Source organism: Parasteatoda tepidariorum, chromosome 3 (assembly GCF_982258835.1).
Source record: "Parasteatoda tepidariorum strain Cologne lab strain chromosome 3, Ptep-v5.0, whole genome shotgun sequence".
Taxonomy (NCBI): Eukaryota; Metazoa; Arthropoda; class Arachnida; order Araneae; family Theridiidae; genus Parasteatoda; species Parasteatoda tepidariorum.
The window spans coordinates 15,468,926-15,494,307 of NC_141757.1; the positions used below are offsets into that span (position 1 = coordinate 15,468,926).

General features: G+C 26.8%; 1 protein-coding gene across 7 annotated transcripts; it reads right to left on the bottom strand.

Annotated features, from left to right (window-relative positions):
- Window positions 1-2,266: 2,266 nt before the first annotated feature.
- Window positions 2,267-25,382, bottom strand: LOC107446134 (uncharacterized). 7 transcript variants are annotated; one of them, XM_087158855.1, is made up of 8 exons: window positions 24,998-25,374; window positions 23,542-23,608; window positions 22,012-22,109; window positions 20,912-21,014; window positions 11,309-11,405; window positions 9,726-9,884; window positions 7,842-8,053; window positions 2,267-4,383 (listed from the first exon to the last, which is right to left on the bottom strand). In XM_087158855.1, the coding sequence occupies exons 5-7, from the start codon at window positions 11,327-11,329 to the stop codon at window positions 7,868-7,870; spliced, it is 366 nt and encodes a 121-aa protein (XP_087014981.1). In that variant the 5' UTR covers window positions 11,330-11,405; window positions 20,912-21,014; window positions 22,012-22,109; window positions 23,542-23,608; window positions 24,998-25,374; the 3' UTR covers window positions 2,267-4,383; window positions 7,842-7,867. The 7 variants fall into 7 exon arrangements, 6 of the variants coding, with proteins under 6 accessions (XP_087014981.1, XP_087014980.1, XP_087014985.1 ...); XM_087158854.1 differs by having other exon boundaries at window positions 23,542-23,674; XM_087158859.1 differs by having other exon boundaries at window positions 9,726-10,065; window positions 23,542-23,674; window positions 24,998-25,260.

A 25,382-nucleotide genomic window follows, 5' to 3' on the forward strand; every position in this document is an offset into this window, starting at 1 on the left:
AATGCTAAAAAACTCATCAAGTAACTGAATGAGTCTGGCTCTTGTTTTTGGCTCAAAATGCTGAACCAATTTCTCCCAAGCCTTTTTACCATCTAAACAATCTTGAATAAGCGGTCTGAATTCTGGCTGAATTGCATAATACAATGTAGAAAATGATCTATCTCTTCTCAATTCAAATTCCTGTTTTTCTCTTCTTGTAGCTGAAACTTCTAACTCTTCTTCTTTTCCATCAATAAATTTCCAACAGCCTTTATCTAATAACAAAATTTTAATGTCTGTTTTCCACCTGTCCCAATTATCATAACTTAATAAGTTAAAGCCTTCTGGTAGCAAAGCCATTTTCTATAAAAGTTCTTCAGAATATATTTCTAAATATCAATACAAATTGTTCACGGCCCTCTTCTAAAATGTCCTGGCCCATAACCAATGTTGAAAAATAGGGGCCAGCTTACTAAGTATAATATATTGAAGACATCTATTACTACTCAATAATTCACTTCATGGAAAAGGTACAACTATATTTATTGAATATAAATCTTTAAATATAAAGTAAGAAAAACTACATTCAAATAAACTAAACATAACTCTTTAACATCACATAGCTCTTTCTAAACATAGCATAAGAGAAGAAACATCCTCTAACCAAAGCAAAGATATAACTAACTAAAACCAGAAACACCCACTTCCTTCTAGCTGAGATAACAGGAAGTGACCCAACTTCCCCTAGGAAGTGCCCCCACCTTCCCACAGGAAGTGACCCAACTTCCCACAGGAAGTGACACAGCCAAGAGGAAAATACTGTTTACATTTCTATTTGTTTACATTTTCCCTAACATATTTCACTCTCTCGTGAAATTTTCGGTCTGCAGTGTTCAGTAGTAACGCGCCAATAAGAATAAAACTAATTCATTTCATTTACCCGAAAATTTTTTTTTCTCATTTTACACACCAGATGGCAATACCAGGATATTTTTAAGGTAATTGTTAATAGTTAGCTTATTTTAAACTAGATATCAGCATGACTCAAATACGTGTATTTGGCAAAATGGGCACTTTTATGACCGTTTTCTTGAAAATTAACCGATAGTTAAGGGGTTTTAATAATCAAACTGAAACAATTCGTTTAGATACGAGATGTTTTACTTTTGTGTGAAATTTTAATTCAAATTTAGTTATCATGGTAGAGTGGACACCTTTGAATTTTTAAAGAGAGGTGTTCGTTTAGCAGAAAGTCATTCAGAAAACAATGCTGAGACTTATTTTAATTAAATTAATACGATAGTGAAGCAAATGCGAAAAATTAGAAATAGGGAATTATTTTGATATTCAATTAAAGTTAATAAAATCATAATGAATAATATTTAAAGATACCTTTTGAAATACAAGATATACGTATGTGCATGACTCTCATACTAAATTGTCTTTAGCAGAAAGTCATTCAGAAAACAATGCTGAGACTTATTTTAATTAAATTAATACGATAGTGAAGCAAATGCGAAAAATTAGAAATAGGGAATTATTTTGATATTCAATTAAAGTTAATAAAATCATAATGAATAATATTTAAAGATACCTTTTGAAATACAAGATATACGTATGTGCATGACTCTCATACTAAATTGTCTTTAGCAGAAAGTCATTCAGAAAACAATGCTGAGACTTATTTTAATTAAATTAATACGATAGTGAAGCAAATGCGAAAAATTAGAAATAGGGAATTATTTTGATATTCAATTAAAGTTAATAAAATCATAATGAATAATATTTAAAGATACCTTTTGAAATACAAGATATACGTATGTGCATGACTCTCATACTAAATTGTCTTTCAGCAAAGGAATAAATGTATTAATAGGTTATTATTATTTAGGTTTTTGGTGCAGTATTTTATAGACGTATAATGGTTACATTAATTGTTCGAAATGCTATCATTAATGTAAAAATCATTGAAAATTAATTTCTTAGTAATGTTAACAAATGTTAAAAACAAATGTTAAAACCGAGATAATTGTTTTAACAGAAATTGATGAAATTTTGAAAATAGTTTTTACTTAAAAAAAAAAAACTTTTTTAAATTTTGCGAACTCTAATTACTTTAACTCATTTGGAAAATACTTTATTACATTTTCAGGATAATTTGACTTAAATTTATATTGAAAAGAAGCATGTATATGAATAAAACTTGTATGAACAATGTATGAAAAAGTTTAATTAAAAAATAATCACCATCAAATTGAAGTCATATTAATAAAAGTATGAGGCAAAATTTAACTGGCCCGCAGTGCTTTATTAATAAATCGTCAAGAGACGCTCTTTTTTTAAAAAAATTCTATACACCAAAACAGTGGTCCACAGAATACAAAAATACATCCAAAACAGGCACTTGGATCATCACACAATTTAGGAAATAGCATAAAAAATACAGGAAGTAAAGTTCATTTACAGAATCCATACATTGTAAATAATAAAAAATATCTATCTACAATCATGACTGTTTAAATTTGAAAAAGATTAATGGGAATTGCTTCACAAAAAACGTGCATCGCTGAAATTTATAATTAATAACACAATGCGTTAATATTTCTTGAAAGTTTGATTAAAATTAATTACAGACTTAGGTAGTTTTTATAGGAAATGGTGAACTAGTTGATAAATAGAAAATATTGCTAAATAGATCTAAATATGATACATTTGAGGAATTTACTTAAACTTTACTTTTTTTAAAGCAAAATATAATTCTTATTACAAAACTTATTTAACTCTAGATAGTTTTTTTCAACTATATTTATAAATTTTGGTGAAACAAGATTTTTACGTATTAACATAAACATGCTAATTTATAATTATAGGTATTTCACATCTATATTACAAAAATAAAAAAATTTCTAATATTTAAAATGCAGATGTAAAATAAGATTCTTAAAAAATATTTAGCAAATTCCAAAGTATATTAAGAATTCAAAAAACAAGTTCTTTTATTGTTATATTTTAATTAATAAAAAAAAATCCTTACCAAATTGGCAGTGACAATTTTAAATTCACCACAAAATAATGAAAAACACATCACTGATAAAAACACAAACAGTATTTACATTAATAAATTAGCATTGCTAAATACCTACTATACATATTAATAATACAAAAATTTCCACTAAATAAGAAATTGAGCTTAATGATTTGAAGTAACTTAGATCCAATACAGAATTGTATCAATCATATTTGTGTAGTTCAGAGCTATGTTACATGATAGTAATGATTCAATAATAAGCTAAATATAGACTGATTAATATGTTGATACATTTTAGAAAATTACATTTTAGTAACTTAGATCTAATATAGAATTGTATCAATTATATTTGTGTAGTTGAAAAATCAGAACTATGTAATGATTGTAATGATTCAATAATAAGCTAAATATAGACTGATTAATATGTCGATACATTTTAGAAAACTTACAAACACTTATAACATTTGAGAAAATCACACTTATGAATCTTTTTCAATATTAATTTGGTTCAAATGTATATGGTTTGTATTGCATATTGTAAAGTATATGGTTTGTATAAACGTATTAAATTTTTACAAAGTTCAAAAGTAGTTACATATTAAAAACTATAATAAGCATTTTTCATTTTGAAATATTTATAAAACTTAACTTCCAAAATGAAGCAACATGCATTACAGCTTTAGAATAAAATTTAAAAAAATACAGAGATTCAGATAACTATATAATATAATATAGTAACAGGGTAATTAATGTGAAAACGCCACTTAAATGTGAAAAAAAAATTGTGTTTTCCCAGTACATAATATACGCAATATTTTAAGAGGATACACAACAATTACTGTGCTCTTGTGTGAGCTATATTGGGCTTACTATATTTATTAGTCTTAATTGCTGGAAGTGAAAAAAAAGAACAGCTGAACATACTTCAATAATGTTATAATAAAATAAATAGTATTATTATATGGTACTTAATAGTATTAAATAGTACTTAAATATCTGACAGTGCTCGAGATTTTTTAAAAGACAAAAATAAGAAACAAACTTCCCTGTATTTTCCCAGTTCGTAAAGAAAGAATCAAAATTCCCAGCATTTTTCCTGTTATTTTAAGTGACAAATGTTAAGACTAAGAAAAATGCTTTGACGCAACGAAGCTTAACTCAGTAACTTAAAAGGAACATTACGCTGCTTTTTCAACTGTTTTGCAATCATGCGAGATGCTGCTGTGGAGTAAGAGGGTGGGGGTGTGTACTTGGAGGGGAGGATCATCTAAAAATGCACTATTTGTTGAACCTTGGCTAAAAGAACTGGAATCGACAGAGCTTCGAGAAATGTCGGGAGTTGAAGGCACCACTGGACAGCACAAAAGTTTAAGTTTCTGGAGAGAAAGTCATAATTAATGTACAGTGTGTAAAATAATAAAGAATACAACTTTTAATCTAATGATCAGATTTTTAATTAAAGAGAGATTTCAAGGGCTAGATTCAAATACCCTGGTGTAAGAAATTAAGAAAATTTGCAGCAAATTTTGACTGGAAACTGTCTCAAAGTGTAATATATAAAAAAATATAACTTATTTGTTGTTTCATAATTGCATAATGATTAAGTTACATACCATTTTCAATCAGTTTTTCATAAAAATAAATAATAATGAAGTGTTACAAAATAACTTTATGTGAGAAAACAAATCACTTTTTAGTTCTAAACCTTAATTTGGAATAATAGTAAAAATCAAATATTTTTGTTACAGTGGAGTACATAATAAATGAGGATTAATTACAAGTACATAACTTTAAAAAATTAATAATTTGTAGGTTGAATTGACTTTTAATGTATTTTAGCCTAAAAACTTCTTGAAACTTTTTTTTTACTTAATGAGGAAAAATATATGAATTTTAATTTCACAATAAAACTGGGAAAACAATTTCTGAAACCTAATTAAATTCTGATGGAATCATAAAAAATTAATTTCATTGATAAGATTGATTTCATTCATTGATATATCTTACAGTTTGCTTATGAAAATCTAGTGACATTTTTGAATTACATAATTTTTTTCTTAAAAAGACATTTTATTAAATAAATGAAGCAAATTTAAATTGGTACAAACTGTTTAGATATTCAAAAAATTTAAAATTTATATCATGACAAAAATTAAGAAATTGTTATGAAATTTCGTTTATTAGAAATATAATACTAATAATTATCTGTAAACTAAAAATGAGTTAAAAGGTTTACCAAACCTCAATCTGCATGTTCTTCATGAAAACAAAGACCTTATTTTTTATTCTAATTAAAGGCACAACCATTAAAAATAAGTTAATAGCATTTCGTTTTATTTAACGAGTTGAACCCAAATTGATTTAGCTAAATTGTGCAATAAGTAAATCTAAGTCAACAAATTAATAAATCTTGAATTGTTTGGAAACGCCTGCTTAAATTACAATAATTTACAAATATTTTACTTTTGAAGAAAAATCTATTGATCTAGTAAAGGAAAGTTTGAAAAAACACACCTTAAAAATACTCCCGAGGTTTTTTTCCGGGCTAACTTTGGCAGGTAGGTGAACCCTGATATTCACTAAACAAGTTTTCGATTAATGTTTGCTGTAAACATGAATCCTTTGAAAAACAATTTTATTTGTTGTACCTAATATGCAGTCTAAAATGTAAAGATTGTTTTTATTGTTGAGCTAATCGTAGGTCTTGGTGCATTGAAGTTTAAAAGTAAAAATAATTAAAACTATCTTAATAAATTGCAAACTAGAATATGGTAATTATCTTTGTATAAAAATTAATAACGTAATATTGTCTACCATATGTTTAACAAAATTTATGTAAAGAGTAAATCTCCTCTTATAGAGCTGTAGTGTATTGGATTTCTAAGATTCTTTTTCTTAGATTTCAAATTTGAAAGTTTCATTATGGTTAATTAAAAATAAGTTAAATAATTTATTTAAAGAAGAAGATAAGTTCAAAAATTTTACTTTTTTTTATATCTCTTTATAAACCCATTTTGCTTGGTGTCTTTTTTTGTGTATAAATAGAAGTGAGGTATCTTTAGTATAAATTTTTCTTGGCAATAGTGCAAACATATTTGCAATTTATTTGAGTAGCATTTTTTTTATGGTACTTAAGTATTATACCATCACCCATTCAGAAAATAAATTTATGTGTGGTTCAAACCTTAATTTTTTCTCATTTTTTGCATGTAAGAAGTTATCTTTGCATTTTTTTCTTATCCTTTCATGATGAATTACTTTGTATAAATAAATTTGGAGGACAACGAAGGCACAGTGTTGGTGAGAATGGTTGACAGGATAATATGTTAATATTCTTTCTATTTATGATTCTAATATTTACAAGAGTAAAAATATAAAATTTATTAAGTATGTAGCATGAAATAAAATTTAGAAACATAAACATAAGATATAATTAAACAATTTTTAAACTGTACATAGTATGCTGCTGTGTCAATATAGGCTTTTAAAGGCATTTGATATATCCTTGTCTTTAAAACATCCAGTCTTTCGTTAGAATGCTTGTATTATTTTTTATTTGTTCTGGTGGGTTCTGTGCCCCGCACAGCAACATAATTTTTTCGACATCATTTTCATGATAATTTTTTTTTTGTCATGCCTATGAACGTATAGACATTTGGATTTGATGGCACTCCTGTATGGCTTAATTTGGAGTGTCACCGCCTTAACATGGTTGTTCGTATGCACATGGTCACTATAGTCGAAATGGTTCCAAATGTGCCTTCAAAATAAAACAAAATAATGCTTAAAACGAGGCATTTCGAAATAATGGTGGAATATATTAGTACTTATATCTAAAATGCAATATGATTTTTTTCTTCAATTGAATGGTCATTATATTTTTAAGCTATAAGAGATTTGCTACCTAAATTTTTAAGAAAAATAGTTTAACAAAATTTGACAGGTTCACAGAAAAATTTAACTGTTTTGAAAAATCAGAGCATTGAAATCAAATACTAATAAAAGTAAATAAACATATGCTTGTAGTATCTGAAAAATGCTGATTTTTAAAAAATTAGACTTGCAATAATATTTTTTTAAAAAAAAAAACAAATGTTTAATTTTATGTCTTTATAATTGTTTATTTCATTTTGTATCATACTTTGTTTCAGAATGTTAAAATTATAAATTAAAGTCATTTGATACAGAGATTCAATAAAATCAGTATGAAAAAATTGAGAATTTTTTTTCTGTCTGTATGTGGTTATCTTACCTTAAATAAATTGCAGTTTTAAGAAATTCACTAAGAGAAAAATGAAAGTACATTATAAATTATAAAAAAAAAAAAATTTCAACATTTCAAATGAATAACAGAACTTTTTTCTTTAAATTGATGCAATTTCATAAGTTTTCTTTTAGATATTATGATTATTTTACATTCTTTATTTCATTTTACTTATACTTTTATCCCTAAAAATTAATTTCCCATAACTCTGCTAATTAACACGTAGTGGACGTTCCCTTATACACTGTATGTTTTTATTCATTTTTTTCTGAGTTGCCCACCATTGATTTTGCACGGTACCTAGTAGTCACTTGAAACAGTTGAGAAATGCTATTCTGTCTCATTCATAAATGATATTGGATAAATAAAAAATAACTAATTAGTTTGCCACTTGTAAGTATATTGCTTAAATCTGTATTTGGATCCAATCTAAAGTTTTAAATTATTTAACAAATTATTTGTATAAAAATTAAGAATTAAAGTAATTGATATTGCTTTCTGGAATAATAAATAGAATTGCACACATATTTAAGAATTTGTATCACTGCTAAGATTTGCTGCATGACTTACGGACTAAACTGAGCACCAGCATCTACTCATGTCATTTTCATGCACGCTGTGAAATTGTTAATTTGGTGGCTTGTTGGAGCATCTCTTGTTATCGTCAGAAAGGCATCCTCGATCTGGTGGATAGGTACAAGAGGAAGGGCTGATAATCGCCGAATCCACCGCCTTGTGTCTTCACAGTTTGTGTAATCAGATACTAGAGGTAATGCTTGAACCTGAAATAAAATGCTGACATTAAAATGAGCGTCAGTGATACTATTCTCAATATTTAAAATTTTACTTTGAATATTTAATCTTTCTAGCGTACATGCAGGGACTAATCAGATCAATTTTGGCACCGTTTCTTGGAACCTTCACAAAAATTATGTGAACCGAAAGGGTACCTTCACAAAAATATGTGAATCAAAACGGCATCTTTACGAAATTTACTAAAAAAATCGGTACCATCACAAAAAATCTATCAGTCACACTTCATAATAATTCTACCGAAAATCAACATTTCCATAATCATTTTATAAAAAAACGAAGAAAAAAATAGACAGTTTTGTATTTTTATTTTTTTCATATTTTTCATTGAAGAAATGAATCGGCTTATATGATCAAGCTTCAAGACATTACATACTTGTTTTTAGTAGTTTTTTAATCTTTGATTTAATATTTCTTATAAGAAATGTTTGAGTTTTCATAAAATAGTGTCTTTTAATAACTATTTTCTCACATGCTTCACTTTTTAATATTTGCTATAAGGTTTTTGTTCATTTATTTTAATTTGGGTAAATTAGTTTAATCTTATATTCAGATAAAACTAACAATCCTCTAAATTGTACATAACTTGCTTCTTATAAAATAATTTTTGTTGTACTGAATATAGTATAAGAATTTTAAATGCTAGATGCTTATGTATTTATTTAATATAATACCTAAAAAAAGAAGAAGAAAAGTAAACTTAAGTTTTTTTTTCTTCATGTATAATTATAAGAAATAGTTCCCTAAAACATTTTTTCTTAAAACACATCATAAAATATTGAGCTGTATTCAATCAAAGTATTTGTTAAATATTTTCATTAAAAAATATTTTATTATTTTTACTGTATTGATAGTAGAGTCTTATATTATTTTCTGACTGACTAACTCATATTTCAGAAATATTGGCTCATTAAAACAAATTTAAAATTAGATGTGTCAGGATCCTGATTCCTCTCCCACGCATTTTATTGACCCCTTTTTGAGGGTCAGAGGACTAGGCAAACGGGAAGTGTCGTTCCACTACATTGGGGGTGGAGCGAAGGACTTTTTCTGGTGAGAAGAAGGATTTCTTTTCAGTATTAGCTTGAACGTAGTATTAGCTGCACTAAGAGAGAGTATGAACTAGAAGGGAGCAGTAGAGCTCCGGAATTTAAATGTCATGTAGATTGTGTATATGTTCACATTTTATTTTTACTACATACTTAATCCAGAGATGACGAAAATAAATACTTATACCCGCAAAATCCTTTGTCATCATTAAGAGGACTTACATAACCAACCAAAACTATGAAATATCTCGCAAAGATAGAGTGAGATGTTTCACAAGATGTATTTCTGGTTCCTGCATTATTGAGTATTTAAATTATTTAAAGCGCTAGAAATAGTAATTTTAATTTCTTCTTTTAACATTTTCCATTAAAAAAATGTAGATTACAGAAAGTTTCATAAAAATTATAAAAAATATACGAATTTTTAACAAAAATGAAGGTGAAATTTGAAATTTTGTATTAGTCCCTGACATGGCTATTGTTGTAAAGAATATTAATGTTGTTACTCAAATTCTAAATTAAATTGAGCATGAATAAATCTGGTTTTTAATGAAGTAAATTAAGTTATTAAAAGATGACAATCTTTATGTACCTTCCTCCAAATCGACTGTGAAAAGTGGAAATAGCATCTTTTAATCATAACCCAAGGGATGACTTCCTGAAGAGCGTTCATTGCGCCAGCTTCAAAATCCGCCATGGCACATTCTGGGTTAAAAATATACCCATTATTCCAAGTGATGTTGCTGACATGCTAAAACAAACGTAAATAGGTATGTTTCGACTTGTCAGGCAATAGGCTACACACAAATGGGAATATTTTACCCATGAATAAAGCAGGCAAAAAAACCTTGGTGACATTTTAAATGTTCCATCCAAATATATATTTCTTCACATTGGCACAAAACCTCCAAATTTTCTTTTGTTCCAAATATCTGAATTAAATAAAATTTTTGTTATGTCTTTAAGATAAATTATGCAATAAGATTATTTATTTTTTAATTTATTTTTTTATTTTAAAAATAATGCCAGGGAAAAGTAAGTTGAATGCCAGGAAATTTTATTTCGCTAGGATATAATAAAAGAAGAAATATTCTGTGCTAAAGGCTTGTTCAGTATGAATGGTTTAAAGTTTCTTTATTGTTATAAACCTCATCATCTCTATAGCATTCTTCTCTAATTAGTGCACTGTTTATGAAATAGTTAGATATTTAATAGCAGAGACGGTTATCAATGTTCTGTTCTAGTTTAATTGACAGCTGTGTCATTTTAAATTAAAAGTTCTGTGACAAATTGTAAATTGAGGAAGCTCTTCAGCTTCTTTGATTGAATTTTTACATGTGGTAAAAGAGAAAAAAGATTTATCATGTAAAGTTTAAGATTGAAGATGAAACTCATTATTTAAGTTTATTGTTATTATATATTGAATTCACTTTACTGTTTGACCACACACTAGCCAAACATTGACATTGCTAGTGCTGTGCAGAGGATACTGTAAGATTTGGGTTGTAATTATTTTTAATCGCCATACTGGAGATATAGTCCATGAATTATTTTCAATTAAGTGCTTCTTTTCATTTACCACAAATTTCTTTTTTTTCTTTTAATATGGAAGAAGAGTGAGAAATCATTATTTTTTCAACCTTAAGGTTATTTTCTCAGCGCTTTTAAATGCTTATTTATTGGTGTTATAACTAAACAAAATGAAAATAAGTTTTATAATAAGTTAATTAAGTGGTTTATAATTGTCTAATTTCAATTCTTTACCTAAAATATTTAAATTTTTAGTTTAAAGCAAATATTTACATAGGAATTATTCTAAAAAGTCCATTATTTTTACGTAAATTGTAACTTTTTTATATTAATGAATAGAAATAGCATACCTGCCAACTTTTATGCGCTTTTTGTCAGATTTCATTTCTATATTCAAAGTGGAAGCAAAATTTAAGCCTTCCTATTAATATATGAAATTTTTAAATTTAATTTAAAAGAATCTTACATTTACACATAAATAAATTAAGAATGCATACACATGCATAATAAACATATCATAGGGTGTTTTGGCAAAATAAAAATTGATATTTCTGCAAACTAGTACTGCTTGAGAAAATTATTTTTCAGAAAAGTGTAAGCTGGCTGGTATGATTAATAACAAAATCATAACAAAAATGTACAAACCAAAATTCTTTCCCATAACATAGTTTGGCAAACAGTTTTTAAATTTCGCAGACTGACTGCTTTCTCAATCCTCCTAGCCACTTTTCCTATTTCCTCCCTGAAAATTATACATCAAATTATTTGAATTTTTAAAATAACCATATGATAACTAAGAGAACATTTTTATGAACCTGTACAAAGTTGAAGAATGCATTTACACAGTAAATCCCTAATTTGGAAAATTTATAACTAAAAATTGGCTGTTTGCTAATATGTGTTATGTTATCGACCCTCATAGCAACATAATATGACAAACAGCACTACTTGTGCATGTTGAATACAATTTTCCTCTGTAGTTACTGCTGAGTCTATTGCGAATGAGTGTATATAGTATTATCTTAAAAATTAAAAAAAGCTAGATGAAATGGAAAGAACTAAAAATAATGAATAAAATTATTTAGTGATAAGTATAACAAAAATAAAATTCTACATAGTGCATAAAAATTTAATTTCTTTTGTTTTTAATAGTTATTTCGTGATTAATTTTTGTAGTTTTGCACAAAATCTTAGTATTTACTTAATCTTTTATTAACTTTGTAAAAAAATAATTAATTATTTTCCTAAATAAATAGGTACAGTTTTGTCCAAATTTCATAAATTTATATTTTTAGTTTTATGATAAAAAATTCTGTGTTAAAGTACAATTTTTTTAAAATTGCTTTATTAATCTTCTCATCTCTGTTTTAATATTAATGTATTTTAGTAACTTTGGATATTAGTTTTTTTTTAAAAAAAGAAAGAAAAATAAACGTAGTTTAATAATGAATTTACAACAATTAATTTTTATTTTAAAATTGTAAATTTTAGGCAGGATACTTTAAATTTGTAGAATAATAATAAGAAAAAAAGTATATGGTATGAAACTTTACTAAGCCATCTTACATGAGTTACTCACCAAAATGAGTTCAATTTTTTAAAAGTACCCTATGCTAAAAGATTGCAAATTAAAACATCCATATATTAATACTTCAAATATTAATGTTTCTAACACCAATACTCTAAATTTTATGTAATTATCTATTAATATTTTAAATGCAAATATTTTTTTAAAAATTTGCAGAAAAACAAAATTCATTTAAAAACTTTTAGGCTTATTTCTTAAATTATATTTACTTAATATTTTTTGTAAAGCTATGTAAACATCAATTCTGCATAATAGATATTAATTTAAAATACCTCTAGCAATTTATCTATGAGACATTTTTATTAATTGCACTTGCCATTATTTAGTAAGTACAATATATACTATTTTTAATGGCGAAGAATGCAATGGATTAACATTTATTCTAGGCATAATAATTATAAGGTTTGTTAATTTTAATGCTTACATAAAGTTGGTATAGGACACTTCAACAGTTTATTAATCTATCATAAGTATAAAACTGTTAAAGAGACAAGTAATTCTTTTAGTTTAAAAAATTTATAAATTTTATTATGATTTCCAATTCTAGGTTTTTTTATTTTCACTTCTATATTAATGATGAGTAACTAAATGATGAGTATTAATGATAAGTAACTAAAAAATCAATTCAAACTTAAACTTGATTGATTAGCTTTTCTTGTTCAATATTTGTTAAAAATAAATATTTTTTTTCTACATCTTTCATTTTTTCTCTTTAGTTTGATAGAAACTACTTTAGTTTTTTTTTTCATTATTAAAGATGATAACACATTATCGTCTTCATATTTTGAAGAATATGTTGTTTAATTTTTAAAAATGCAAAACACAAAGCATCTATCTGTACCACTTCCTAAGTAGGCACAGTTATGCACAGTTAATTAGCTGCAAGTCTATGCAATATTTTCTAAATTGATAAATTTTTATTCTGTATTAATTTTAGAACAGTATTCATTAAATTATACGTTTCAGTTATGATATTTAACTGTTATCTAATTGTTCAAACAACATACAATTAAATTTACAAATTGCGGGGAATTATTTCTGGCCTTAACATTTTTGAGAAGAATCGATTGTCATATAAACTAAGCTGAGAATTCATGTTATATTTTCTAAATGAATAAATTTTATTTTGAATAAACAAAGTTGTAACTAAATTCCAGTTTGTTTGTTTTTTAAATGGCATTTATAAATTTACAGGTTAAATTTTTAAATTTACATAAAAATGTGTATTTTAAAATTGATATAAAAATAATTTTATTAATAAATTAGCTATATGTGCAATAGTTTAAAAAGTTGTTTTGAATGTCTGTTTACGGTATAAATTGAATGAGCAATTTTCTTATTAAATATGTGATTTATAACAGACTCTTGTTTACAGCCCTAATCAAATGAGTTTCCTTTAATTAAATTTTCACTTTGTCTTTTTTTTGTATCAAATAAAAATTATATCAAAAATATTGAAATGAAATTAATGCTTAAATAATAATAATCGTATAAATTCGATTGTAAAAGTTTAAAAGTGAATTCGATGTCAAATATTAAGCTGGGTGTGCTAATAATATTTATTAAAATAGTTTACCTACATATTTTGGGTACTGCTTTAGAAAATTCTGCTTCGGACCTACTCTTCAATTTATTATAGAATTATTTCCTTCTAATTTTGTCGAAATCGGGTGCATGGCCATGATTTTCATTAGATTTTTTCATTAATCCATTTTTCATTATCAATTTTGCCTTACAATTGTTGTCTTCACATCACTAATGAATTTTTTCGCGCTTATATTTTCTATATACATTATAGAGATAATTTTTACAAAGCAAAGAGATTACCATTTCCGGAAAATTTTATACATTTTACTTCAGACATTTTCGAAAATGGCTAAAAAACGATGATCAAAATAAGTATACGGTATATGTAAACGAACGTATAATTGAGCGATGGAAAAGGAAAAATGTTTTTCTCTTTCAAGTTGTATTCCTGGAGGAAAGGATTCTGTTCCCTACATAAAATCCCTCTATAGAAATAGTACCTTCCCCTACAAACAGACCTTCGTGCCACATGTGCACATCATTAATTACCTTTTAGGTTAGGACACCTTAAAAACGTAAATCAAAAAATTTAACACGTTTCAAAAAGGCTGCGCACCTTGTAATATCCATGTGGGTTAAATTTTAACCCTCTAATCCTGCATTAGACTCTGCTCTGAAAAACGATGCAAAATAATCGGGTTTCTAGCTATTATTCAATGGAGGATGGATAGCAGAAAAACTTCAGTACAATTTAATCCAGGAGCGCAACACTTGGAGAGTTAAAATAATCTTATTCGACTCACAATCTCTATGTAAGATGCAAAAAACAAAAAATCTCACTTTTAGTGTTAATGAACAGCCGCAGGCTGGATTAAAATTCGTCTGTCCAATCAAATATCAAATAATTTTGGTTAACTTTGCAGACTCAATCAAAATGTGCTAATTTTTTAAGCTAGCTATCAGTAATCAGAAGTACAAAAAATTTATATTGTTGACACTTATGAGATTCACATTAGCACAATTTTAAGGTAGATATACTACTTAATTTTAGATAGGTATATAATATTAATAAAATTATGCACACAGTTACTACTGAATCAAAAAAGTAACACTAAGAAAAAGGCATTAAACGAGCTTTGTAGTGGCTCAAAATAAAAAATCAGGACATGTTTGGTGCAATACATACTAGACTATTCTTAAAAATGGAAACAAAAGGTTAAAAAAATAGTGTAATCTACTGTTTTTAAAATTTCATTTTGTTCACCACCTTTTTTTTTAAATTCCCACAATATTTTAAAGCATTTTCAAGTAAAAAGTCAATGTTTTCAAATGAAAAATTATTATAGGAAATAAATAATAAACTAATCAAAAATGTCAATAAGTTTGTTGTTAGCATTATTTTTCAATTATCAATTGGACACATTAAAAAATAAATTTGGCAACAAAAATGCTTAGTTTCAATTTCACAATAATTACATTATTCTATTTCATTCTATTACAAATAAATATTTAAATCATGTAATTTTATCTAGAAAAAAACATAATTTTCAAAAAAATTGGTATTGCGAGATCAAATTTAAATATCATTTGGTCTAAAATAATTAAGAATATTTTGTTAAAAATAAATTTTTACACTTATATCACCTAAAAAGGAATTTAAAATATGGGTTTTGATTACCTTCCTACGTTTATTTAAAAAATAAAAAAATTAAGCAGGTTTTTTACTAGGAAAAGGGGGCGGTTGATACCAGGATAGACATTTTGTCCAAAAGAAAGCTATTTTATTCCAAACACTGAAAGAAACTGGACAAAATAAAAGATACTAAGAAAGATCAATACAAATATTTAGAAAAGTATTATAAAAATAGCTTCAATTCAAGCAAATTAAAATTAATAAACTAACAAAAAAAAATTTTTTTTACACATTTATTTTTATTTTCACATTTATTTATATATTCGTATAGGATTGGTAAATTTTGTAATTTTAATAAAATTTTATTACATTAATTTAACAGTTTCTGTAGATAATTTATAATTAAGGAATTTCACCCAGACATCCAAATACCATAGCACACCACTGTGTCAGGATATTTTTTTAAAGTAAAATAAGAGCCAAAAAATGTGCATGAAATGTAACATTTATGTCCCTAGAAGAGAACCATAATATAACTCAGTATCTACATAATGACCTAACTAGAAAATTGGATTGAAATCAGGCATATTAATTAATGAAAATTAAGGGTTTCATGGAGATTAAGTAAGACCTCATTTTACGACTCCCATATATTTTTTACTGTTACTTAATGTTAGAACTATTTAAAATATGTTTTTAAAAAAGAAAATTTGCATTTTTATCTTCTCCTCCTTAAAAAAAAAAAAAAGATAGAGTTAATATGCGACTGCAGTAACAACTTTTTATCAACTTGAAATTTTGAATTTAAAAATAAAAATAAATAAATAAAAAATATTTGTGATACACTCTATTTGTACATCTTTACCTCTGCAATGGTTTACGAACTTGGAGAGAATTAGATAACTTATAAATTCTGATTAAACGTCTAAGGGACAAAACTACTAAAATTTAAGGTAATGAAATTACTTTCTTTGGAGAAAAAAAAATTAGGTTTATGATGTTTTAAAACTTGATTCCAAAGCATGGTGAAAAAGGATTTCTCTAAACAAGAGCAACAGAAAAAAATTTATATGGTTCAAGTTTGGTAAACAGGTTTTATACAAATTGAAATTAAACATGTATATTTAAACAAAAACATCTTTCGCACTTACTATGAGACGATTATTGAAACTAACTGAATGAAATGAATGAACTAAGAAGTGGAACAAAACTTACTAAAAATGACAAAGGGAGAACAACATTCCACATAAATGTAAAAAATGGCAATATTTTATACGTCTTATAGGATTTCGACTTATGACATTGACTAGTACCATACGGTTGGCCTAAACCAAATAAAATATAAAGTTTAAAATTAGTGAACAATATGTTTAAAACTAAACATTTATAGTTTTGAAATATTAGCAGAAGAATATATGCACAGTTCTGATTATTGGAAATATTCACAAATTATAAAGCAATTGAAATGCCTATGACTTTTTCTCAAAATTTATAGAAAATACAGTAGGGAACCGATTATCCGGAACGGTCGGGACCATCGCTATTCCGGATAACTGATTTTTCCGGTTTTCTGAATCGCTACAAAAAGCCGTTTTTTTTATTGTTAAACCCAACTTAAAAAAAAGTATTTGAAAATAATCTTAAAAAGAAGAAAAAACGATGAAGTGATACACTAATGATTATTTCCAAAATGATGGTAAGGTAAAAATCTTTCAAAAAAGAAAGAAAAATCCTAAAATCTTATGAGGAAAAAAAATCTTTTTTTAAAAAAATGGCGAGAAAATTTATCGAATTTCGTTCCGGTTTTTTGGTTTTCCGGTTTTCTGATTTCCGGATAACGGGTCCTGTACTGTAGAATAAATATTCATAACTTATCAAGATCAAGACTTTTTGCCAAGATTTAGAATATAAAATAATATTCATAACTTCTTAAAGAAATATATAGAAATTGGCTTTAATATTTTGTAGAACATAAAATCTGTAAAATACTTTTACCTATGAAATTCAAATTTATTTATACATACCTGCCAACATTGGAGAAATAAAATAATGGAGATTTAACTAGGGATATTTTTTAGGCTATGGGTAAAGTTTTGATACATGATGCAAGTCAAAAAGAGAAATTCAAATTTGGAAATAATATAAGCGCTTACATTTAGCAAAGTAAAAAACTCGTATATAAATCTTAATATAAAGAAAAAATTTTAAACCATTATTTATAATTACTTAAACTATTAACACTCAACAAACTGCAGCACCATCTGTTGAGGAAAAAGAGAAGTATTTTTGCCATCAGCATATATTTTATCCCAAACTTATTATTTTTTTCTTTCAAATTTCTACAACAAATAAGGAGAAATTAGAGAATAAACTGGTAAACAATAGATAGTCGTAAAATACAGGAGTCGTTAAAAAACAGGGGACTTGGTAGCCATGTTAATATTAATGACTTAAAAAGAAAATATTAATAAAATGTAAACTAACCATTTTAAGAATATTACAGTTTTGGAATTGATTTGTTAATTTAATAGTAAGGTAAGTTTTTGAATTCAACTTTTAAAGTAAGATATAATTAAAAAGCCAACATAGATAAAGGCTAAGTTATTTGACTAATTCTTAAGTTATTCTTATAAAAAACAGTTAATTAAACAATGCAACATTTATATTGTTAAATAATTTTAACTATTAAGATTATTTAGAATATAGCTGCAGAAAAAGTAATAATTGTCTTAAATAATTAACGCTATATTACTATCAACATAAACACCTTGAGCGTATTCTTCATCAGGGCACAAACGGTGATTAGAAGCTTTTGTTTTGGGGCATAGTATCGCGAAACGTGCTACTAACAAATTGAAATAAATAAAAATTTCATTTGTAACAAATAAAAATTAAGTAAATTTTAATATAAATCTTCAATAATTATTAAAACAAACTAAATTTTTTTGTTTTGCAACGTATTTTATGTTGTTAGTTACCAGTAACCGACCATAATAATAACGCCTAAATGGTAAGTTCAGTGTCAGTCACTGATGATGAACTCAAGGTGTTAAATTGACCTATTCATGAAAATTTGTCAACAAAAATTTTCCAAATCTCTTATGATTATTTTCTTTCCATAAACTCAAAACTTTGTAAATTCAAATGAAAAGAAAGATAAAAGTAAACATTTTTATGCAAACATACATTTATCAGTAAAACAATGAAAGGAACTAAACTTCACAATTTAGATAAAAAATAAAATTAGGCATTTGTATTTAAGTAATTGCAATTTAAATGCATCACTTAACAACATAATAAAGAATGAACTCTAAATTATTAATCCAATTCAAACTTATTACAAAGTGAAGTAAAAAATGTTATGACTTTTTTGAATTCAATGGATGGCAACCTATAACTATGCTTTTCCATAATCTAGGAGCAATTTATCGGTAGTAACAGTGATAATTTTAGGAAATATTTAAGGGATCACAGTACCCTTGCAACAATTTTTTTACATAAAGGTATAATCAATTATTTTGTGGATGCTTTACATGCTCATTTAACTTATAATCAATAATTTATCTCCAAAAAGTAATTAAACTGCTCATTTTTTTTAAATTTAAAAAAAATTGAAAAAATTCAAAAGTTTTAAATCTTTAAGGTTTTTTTATTTTAACATATTTTCAAAAAATATTTTTTTCTTAGTGCTTACAATATTTATCTTAACAATTTTGTGCATTCATTTGTTGATATATCAATTAGAATATTTTTTATAGATTATTTTGTAAAAAAATAGAAAAAAAAGGTTAAAAATTCCTGTTAGGTATACATAAAATGCTGTAAAAATTGTAATACCTCATAAAATGCTTATTCCATGCACAGTTTAAATAAGTGTATTATATTTAAGACATAAAAAAAGTTTACTTCAAAGCTTTATCTTAAATGGAAAAATTCCTTAGGGCAGTGTTTCCCAAAGTGTGGTACGCGTACCCCCAGCGGTACAGGAACAATTTAGCGAGGGTACGCATTCTTAGGCAAAATATCTTGCAATAAACGAAAATTTCAACATTTTTTATTAAAAAACAAAGCCATGAAAATGTACTATTACGTATTTTTCTATTGGCTATTTTTTGCAGAGTTAACAGTTAATAATTAGTGGTGTCAACAGCCAGTTGTGATTGTTAACTTTTGTGCAATTTTTTTATCACAGCAAAAACAATACTATCCTTCTCACTGATGCAAATAAACTTATTAACAAAACTTTGTATCAAAAAAGAAAAATAAACATATTTTTTTAAAAAATACATTCGTTTTTTTTATTGGTGGTACACAGTGTTACGAAAAATTTAGAAAGGGTAGACAAGAGTCGTAAGTTTGGGAAACACTGCCTTAGGGATTTAATTAAGATTAAAACACAAAATTATCATCTATGAGAAAAAGCACTTTGAAGTTTGTCCGCTAATCAAGTTTCTGTTTTAGGGCAATCTAAAATCATTCATAACTTTTTTCAAAATATAGATAGAGAGATGATTTTTTTTCAATGCATTTGAAGAAGTTTGAAGTTTTATTACAAGCCATATAAAAAAAATATTGATATTTTGGTCATTTTTTGGGTACTGTCACCCCTTAAGTTGAATAAAGAAATTACTTAGCAAAAACAGTTAACGCCAGCATAGATAAGATTGCACAAAACTAAATTGCTGATAAAACAATTAGATTACATTTGAGGAGGCCACAAAAAGTAGAAAAAAAATTCCAGACTTATCCAGCCTATTTTATCAAATTTTCCTGATTTTTGTAACTGGAGGCATGAATTCTGTCAATAAATTTTCCAGTTGTTCATACCTTATTCTTATACATAAAATGTGTTACAAAACATTTACTTGATATTGAAATAGAAGAAAAAGATCATTTTTTTAATCATTACAAAATATTGTTTTTAAGAAATAGTGGACTTTTAGGTACCTAAAACTCAAATTAATTCAATTTCCTTGATTTTTTGGGCAGTTACTTTTCGCTGACATTTTCATAATTTTTTTCCAGATTTATAAAATCCCCAAACTTTTCTCTTTTCTGTGACAAATCTCGATTGCATCTTTGCATACTTAAAAAATAAGGCTTGGTCCCTCAATTTTAAATAAATTCCGAAAAAATCATTCACAAATTGAAAAAAAAAAAAAAAATGATGCTTAAAAGCACAGATGAGTAAAAAAAAATTAGAAATTTTCTTTTTCTAAAGTTTTTAAAAAAAACTACAATCTCAAAGTGAAAATTAAAATCTGCATAAATTTTAAAAATTCTTTAGTTTCCCTTGATTTCCTTGGTACGAAATAATAAAGCCTTAATATTAATTTCATTGAGAAAAAAAAGGTTTCATATATAAAATTATCATATATGTATATATATGATAATTTTTTATTAAACTTTCTTTTTTCTTTAATAAGATTTCAGATATAATTAAAGACTATTTAGTTAACATATCATACATAAGTACATATAAGAGAAAAGCAAATATTACCTCTAATAAATAAAACAGCAAATAACATTATGAAGTATATTAAAGCAATCCACCACAATGGGCTAACACAGAAGTCCAAGTGATACACTATATAGATTCCCATCTACATACAAAGAAATAAACATTATTATATAAATATTAATTAAAGCATTGAAAAAATAGTAATTTACTGTGTAAGAATTACTGAAGAATCATTAAAGCTTTATGAGAAATTTTCTACTCATATTAATTTAAATGAAGTTATTACATTCCCTCCTTTCCAATGATTATACCTCCAAAAATAAAATATTTTAAAACAGATGAGGTTTATTGTAGTATACTAAGTTGCCAATTTTAAACACACAATCTTTAAGTTTTAAAAAAACTTTTACCACATACAAAATGGCTTTCAGATTGTTTAAAACAATCAACAATCAGATTTTTATGTGCTAGAACTCAAATTTCATGCGGATCACATCAAATATGCTGCTTATTTAGCGCAAATATTTCAAACTACAAAAACATATTTTCTCTGAATAAGCATACCTTTCTTCTCTTTTGTTTTTGGCGGTTTTAGATTTCTAACCCTCACAAAATGAGGGCTAGTTACAATCAGGAAAATAGGGTTAGAATAGTTTGGTCAGGAGAACGGTTTAAAGTGTGGACCCCTCCTCAATGGTTACCTGGACGTGATATGATTTCGCCAACATCGATGAATAGTCCACATTAAACAGTTGATTTGCTATAAATATAGCACTAAAAAAAAATCCGGTAAAGTTAAAAAAAAGTTTCCCGGTTAATAAACAAAACAAAAAAAATATTAATGAGCGAAATGATATAAATAAAAAAAAAACAGCATAAATCAACTAGTGGTATTAGTTCATCAAATTCTATCACAAATAAAATTCTAGAAGAGAGTAATGTGGTGTAACTACCACCATAAATATTAAATACCAATTCCCTACTATATAAGACATGTTAACTTGATTCTATCAAGAGGTACCTTTTGGTAGATGAAGGTTGACATGGTCAATTATTAATTACCCTCAAAATAAAAACATTTTGTAAGACAACATATTTAAATGACAAGTGTAACTGAATTTAGAATACTAATCACTTACATTAGATGTTATAGGCAGTCCCAAGAGAAAAGCCACGCCTTTAAAACCTTGTAATTTACAGCTACAATAGACTCAACTACACAATACCACATGACAACCTTAAGGACAATATAAAACATATTTATACAACTGAAATTTATATACACAAGTGTGTAATATGCAAAACAGATGAGCATAATATGTGGATACACGAAAGATTTTATTATAATAAAAAGAAAGTGACTTAGATTTTAGATATACAAAGAAAGTCATGTAGAAGGTAAAACAAGGCAAAAACTAGTTTCATCATTTCAAAAAAATGCTAAATTTAAAAAGTTATATACTGGTATGTTACACCCTATTTCAACCATAATATGCAAACTCAATATGCCCCGGGCTAAAAATTTTAAGGAAACAATAGGCAAGTGTTAGCATACTAAAAAAACTTGACACGGATCATTGCATGCTGAGCCTATTGTCGTGTAATTAAATTTCAAATTTCTTTCTAACAATATCGTATTCAGTCAAAAAAAATTTTAAACTTTACTAAGATAACCTACAAACTGAGTATTGGCTTCCTAAACATAACTGTGGCTTAAAGAGAGGTTTTATTCACCCAATAAGCTATTCAGGGACAGGGTGAGTAGCCAAATCTTCCAACAAAAATAAGCACCTTTTAAGTACTTTTTAAGCACTCAAAAAATATTTTTAGGCACTATATACAATAACAAAATGCAAAATAATTTTCAGAGATTTTACATGATCATGATAAAATAACTAGCTTCTGACAAAAAACTTTTTTCTTGATTATATTAGCCATTATAAAATGATCAAGAGATTTTTAGTTCAATATCAGAGGATGGAATTGAGAATATCTTGTAAAATGCAGCAGAATTGCACATGATAGTGCAATTATCTCACCGAACCCAGCTCAAGCGGCGCACATGCGGACTCACAAGCATATCATCAAACATGTAAAATGATTGGCGCTTTCAGACGCTATGGACGATACTACGCTAAAACAGATAGTGGTTAAATAAATTGTGAAAATGTTGAATAGAAAAATGCAAAAAGCAAGCTTTTGCAAAATACATGGTGAAAACCAACATGGTAAAGAATAAAAATCTCATTTTCGAAAAGGGAAAATTAAGCACTTTTTAAAACCACCCAATGAAAAAAGCCCCTTAAAGGGCTTTTAAAAAACGAAAATCAAAAACAAGCACCTTTAAGCACTTTTTAAAAACGCTACGCACCATGAGGGAGATCAACTGTAAGTTATGGATAAATATGCATCATTTTTTAATGTTGGTCACCTCTTTCTGGCACATTACTAAGTGTTTCAGTAACGGAATGATTAGTGAGGTACAAACTGTGCTATTTTTTTAAAACTTAATATTTTTTGTTGTTTCTTAATATTTATAATTTTTTTCATTCTTGTTTTTTAATACAAGTTGAGTATTCTTATTGCTAACAACAAGAAAAAAATTCAGTAGCTTTTCAAGGGCCAAATTAGACTAATATATAAAAATTATTGGGCACAAAAATCTTTACCTTTAAAAGCTGGAGATCTGTACCACATGTCTAGCATTCCTGCTCCTAGATATTGACCATGAGCTATCTACATATAAGAGGATAGGAATACCAATTAAGATGGATAGAAGAAAGAACTGAAATATGAAACATCCTGAAAAAAAAATTACAAATGTTATAAAATCAAATTAATAGGATCGCATAAAATAACACGGGTGCAGTTGGCATAGGGAACAGTGTGTAGATGTTCCTCTCACAAATAAGAAATCTCTAAAAGTTTCCCTTAATATTTTAAACGAATAAAGAAAATTTAAATAAATTACCATCGATGTCAATTCAGCTTAGTTAACCCTTTCGCGACGCAAAGCGCGAAAGCGCGCTTACCGCTGAGGCCGGCAGTCTCTCTAGCGTGTGTCTCCCCAGGGCCGGAGGGTTTTTTGATGTTAAGCCTAATTTCATGAAATTACCGAAATATCAGCGCGTTGTTTAATATTGTTCTCTAGAGTATTTAAGTGACATATGCTTTATATATATTTCTATGAATACTTTATTTACTTAAGTTATTTCTTGTTTAAATGTAATATAAATATTAATAAGTTTAAATATTTTGCATAATTTCCTCTATTTCCAGCTCAGTTAAAAATTTTCGACGCTTCAACATTCTAACGGTAAAAAAAAAAAAATTCAAGCCTACAAGATCTAATTATCCACTAAAAACTAATCCGAAAATCGAAAGTAGCGAGAGATAAAAAAAACTCCCTTACTTACTGTAAATAAATATCACATGCTAATTTAAAGAGCCCTCATAAAACATTCCCCCCTCCCCTCCTTCCCCTAAAAACCACGTGAATGTACTTTCATCTTGAGTAGAAGGTCAAATCTACATGTAGAAACCATATGGACATACAATGCCATCTTTTGGAAGAAATTTCATTTTTTAAAACGTTCCGAAACGCTGGCACAAATAAGTGACGGTCGGGGGTGAACGAGAAAACTCTCTGACACGCGGGTGTGTCGGCCGGGAAGTGAGCGCGTTTCTTGCTGTCACATATATGTGACAGTCGGCTCGAAAGGGTTAAGAAAAATTCATCTTTTTGCATACATTTAGCAGATAGAAGAAGAAAAATAAATTTTATGGGTAATAGTAAGACAAGCTTTCAAAAACTTTTAAAAGTTTGACAATAATTGATCAAAATAAAAGAATTAAAAAAAAAAAAAAAGAAAGTAAAAAAATGTCCCAAGGTGAGCCACTCTCCCCTACATATCAAGTTAAATTATTAAATCTTTGTCATTTTAGATTGCATAATTTTTACAGAAATAAGCTTAAATTTCAATAATTAAAAATATTACACTTCGATAATAAAAGACAAAATTTATCGATTGTTTTCTTTATGCCTCAATTTGATCTTCAATTAAAATTACATAAACTTCAAAAAATATATATTAGTAATATGAGACAAAGAAAATTCTTACTAACATTATATCATCAACAACTTTTACTTTCTTTCATGTATACTGCAATTTTTTGCAGATACATTCTGAAACTAAATACAAGTTCAAGATAAAGTAAGGGCACTATAACAGTTAGATAAATACTTCAAACTAATTTTTTTATTTAAAAAGTAGTTTTTTAATAATCAGTAATGTGCTTTAAAAAGAAAATTTTAAAATCACACTAAAGTAGAAAAGATTTAAAATCCAAATAATCCCAAGAGCATATACCACTTTACAAACATGTGCTACGTGCTCTTTACGTTAGCTTATAGCTCTATGTTTTCATTAATGAAGCTTGTGGTTGCGGCTAAATAGATAGCAGAAAGCTGCAGTGAAATGTCAGAAACGGCTTGTGGCTTGGACATTGG

What these genes read in the sequence shown, in the direction of transcription:
- LOC107446134 (XM_087158857.1), bottom strand. Translation starts at nt 11,329, where the DNA reads ATGTTATGGGAAAGAATTTTG. An exon ending in TGTTATGGGAAAGAATTTTG is followed by an intron (nt 9,885 to 11,308) that starts GTTTGTACATTT and finishes CGTTTGTTTTAG; the next exon opens with CATGTCAGCAACATCACTTG. An exon ending in CACAGTCGATTTGGAGGAAG is followed by an intron (nt 8,054 to 9,725) that starts GTACATAAAGAT and finishes ATTTTATTTCAG; the next exon opens with GTTCAAGCATTACCTCTAGT.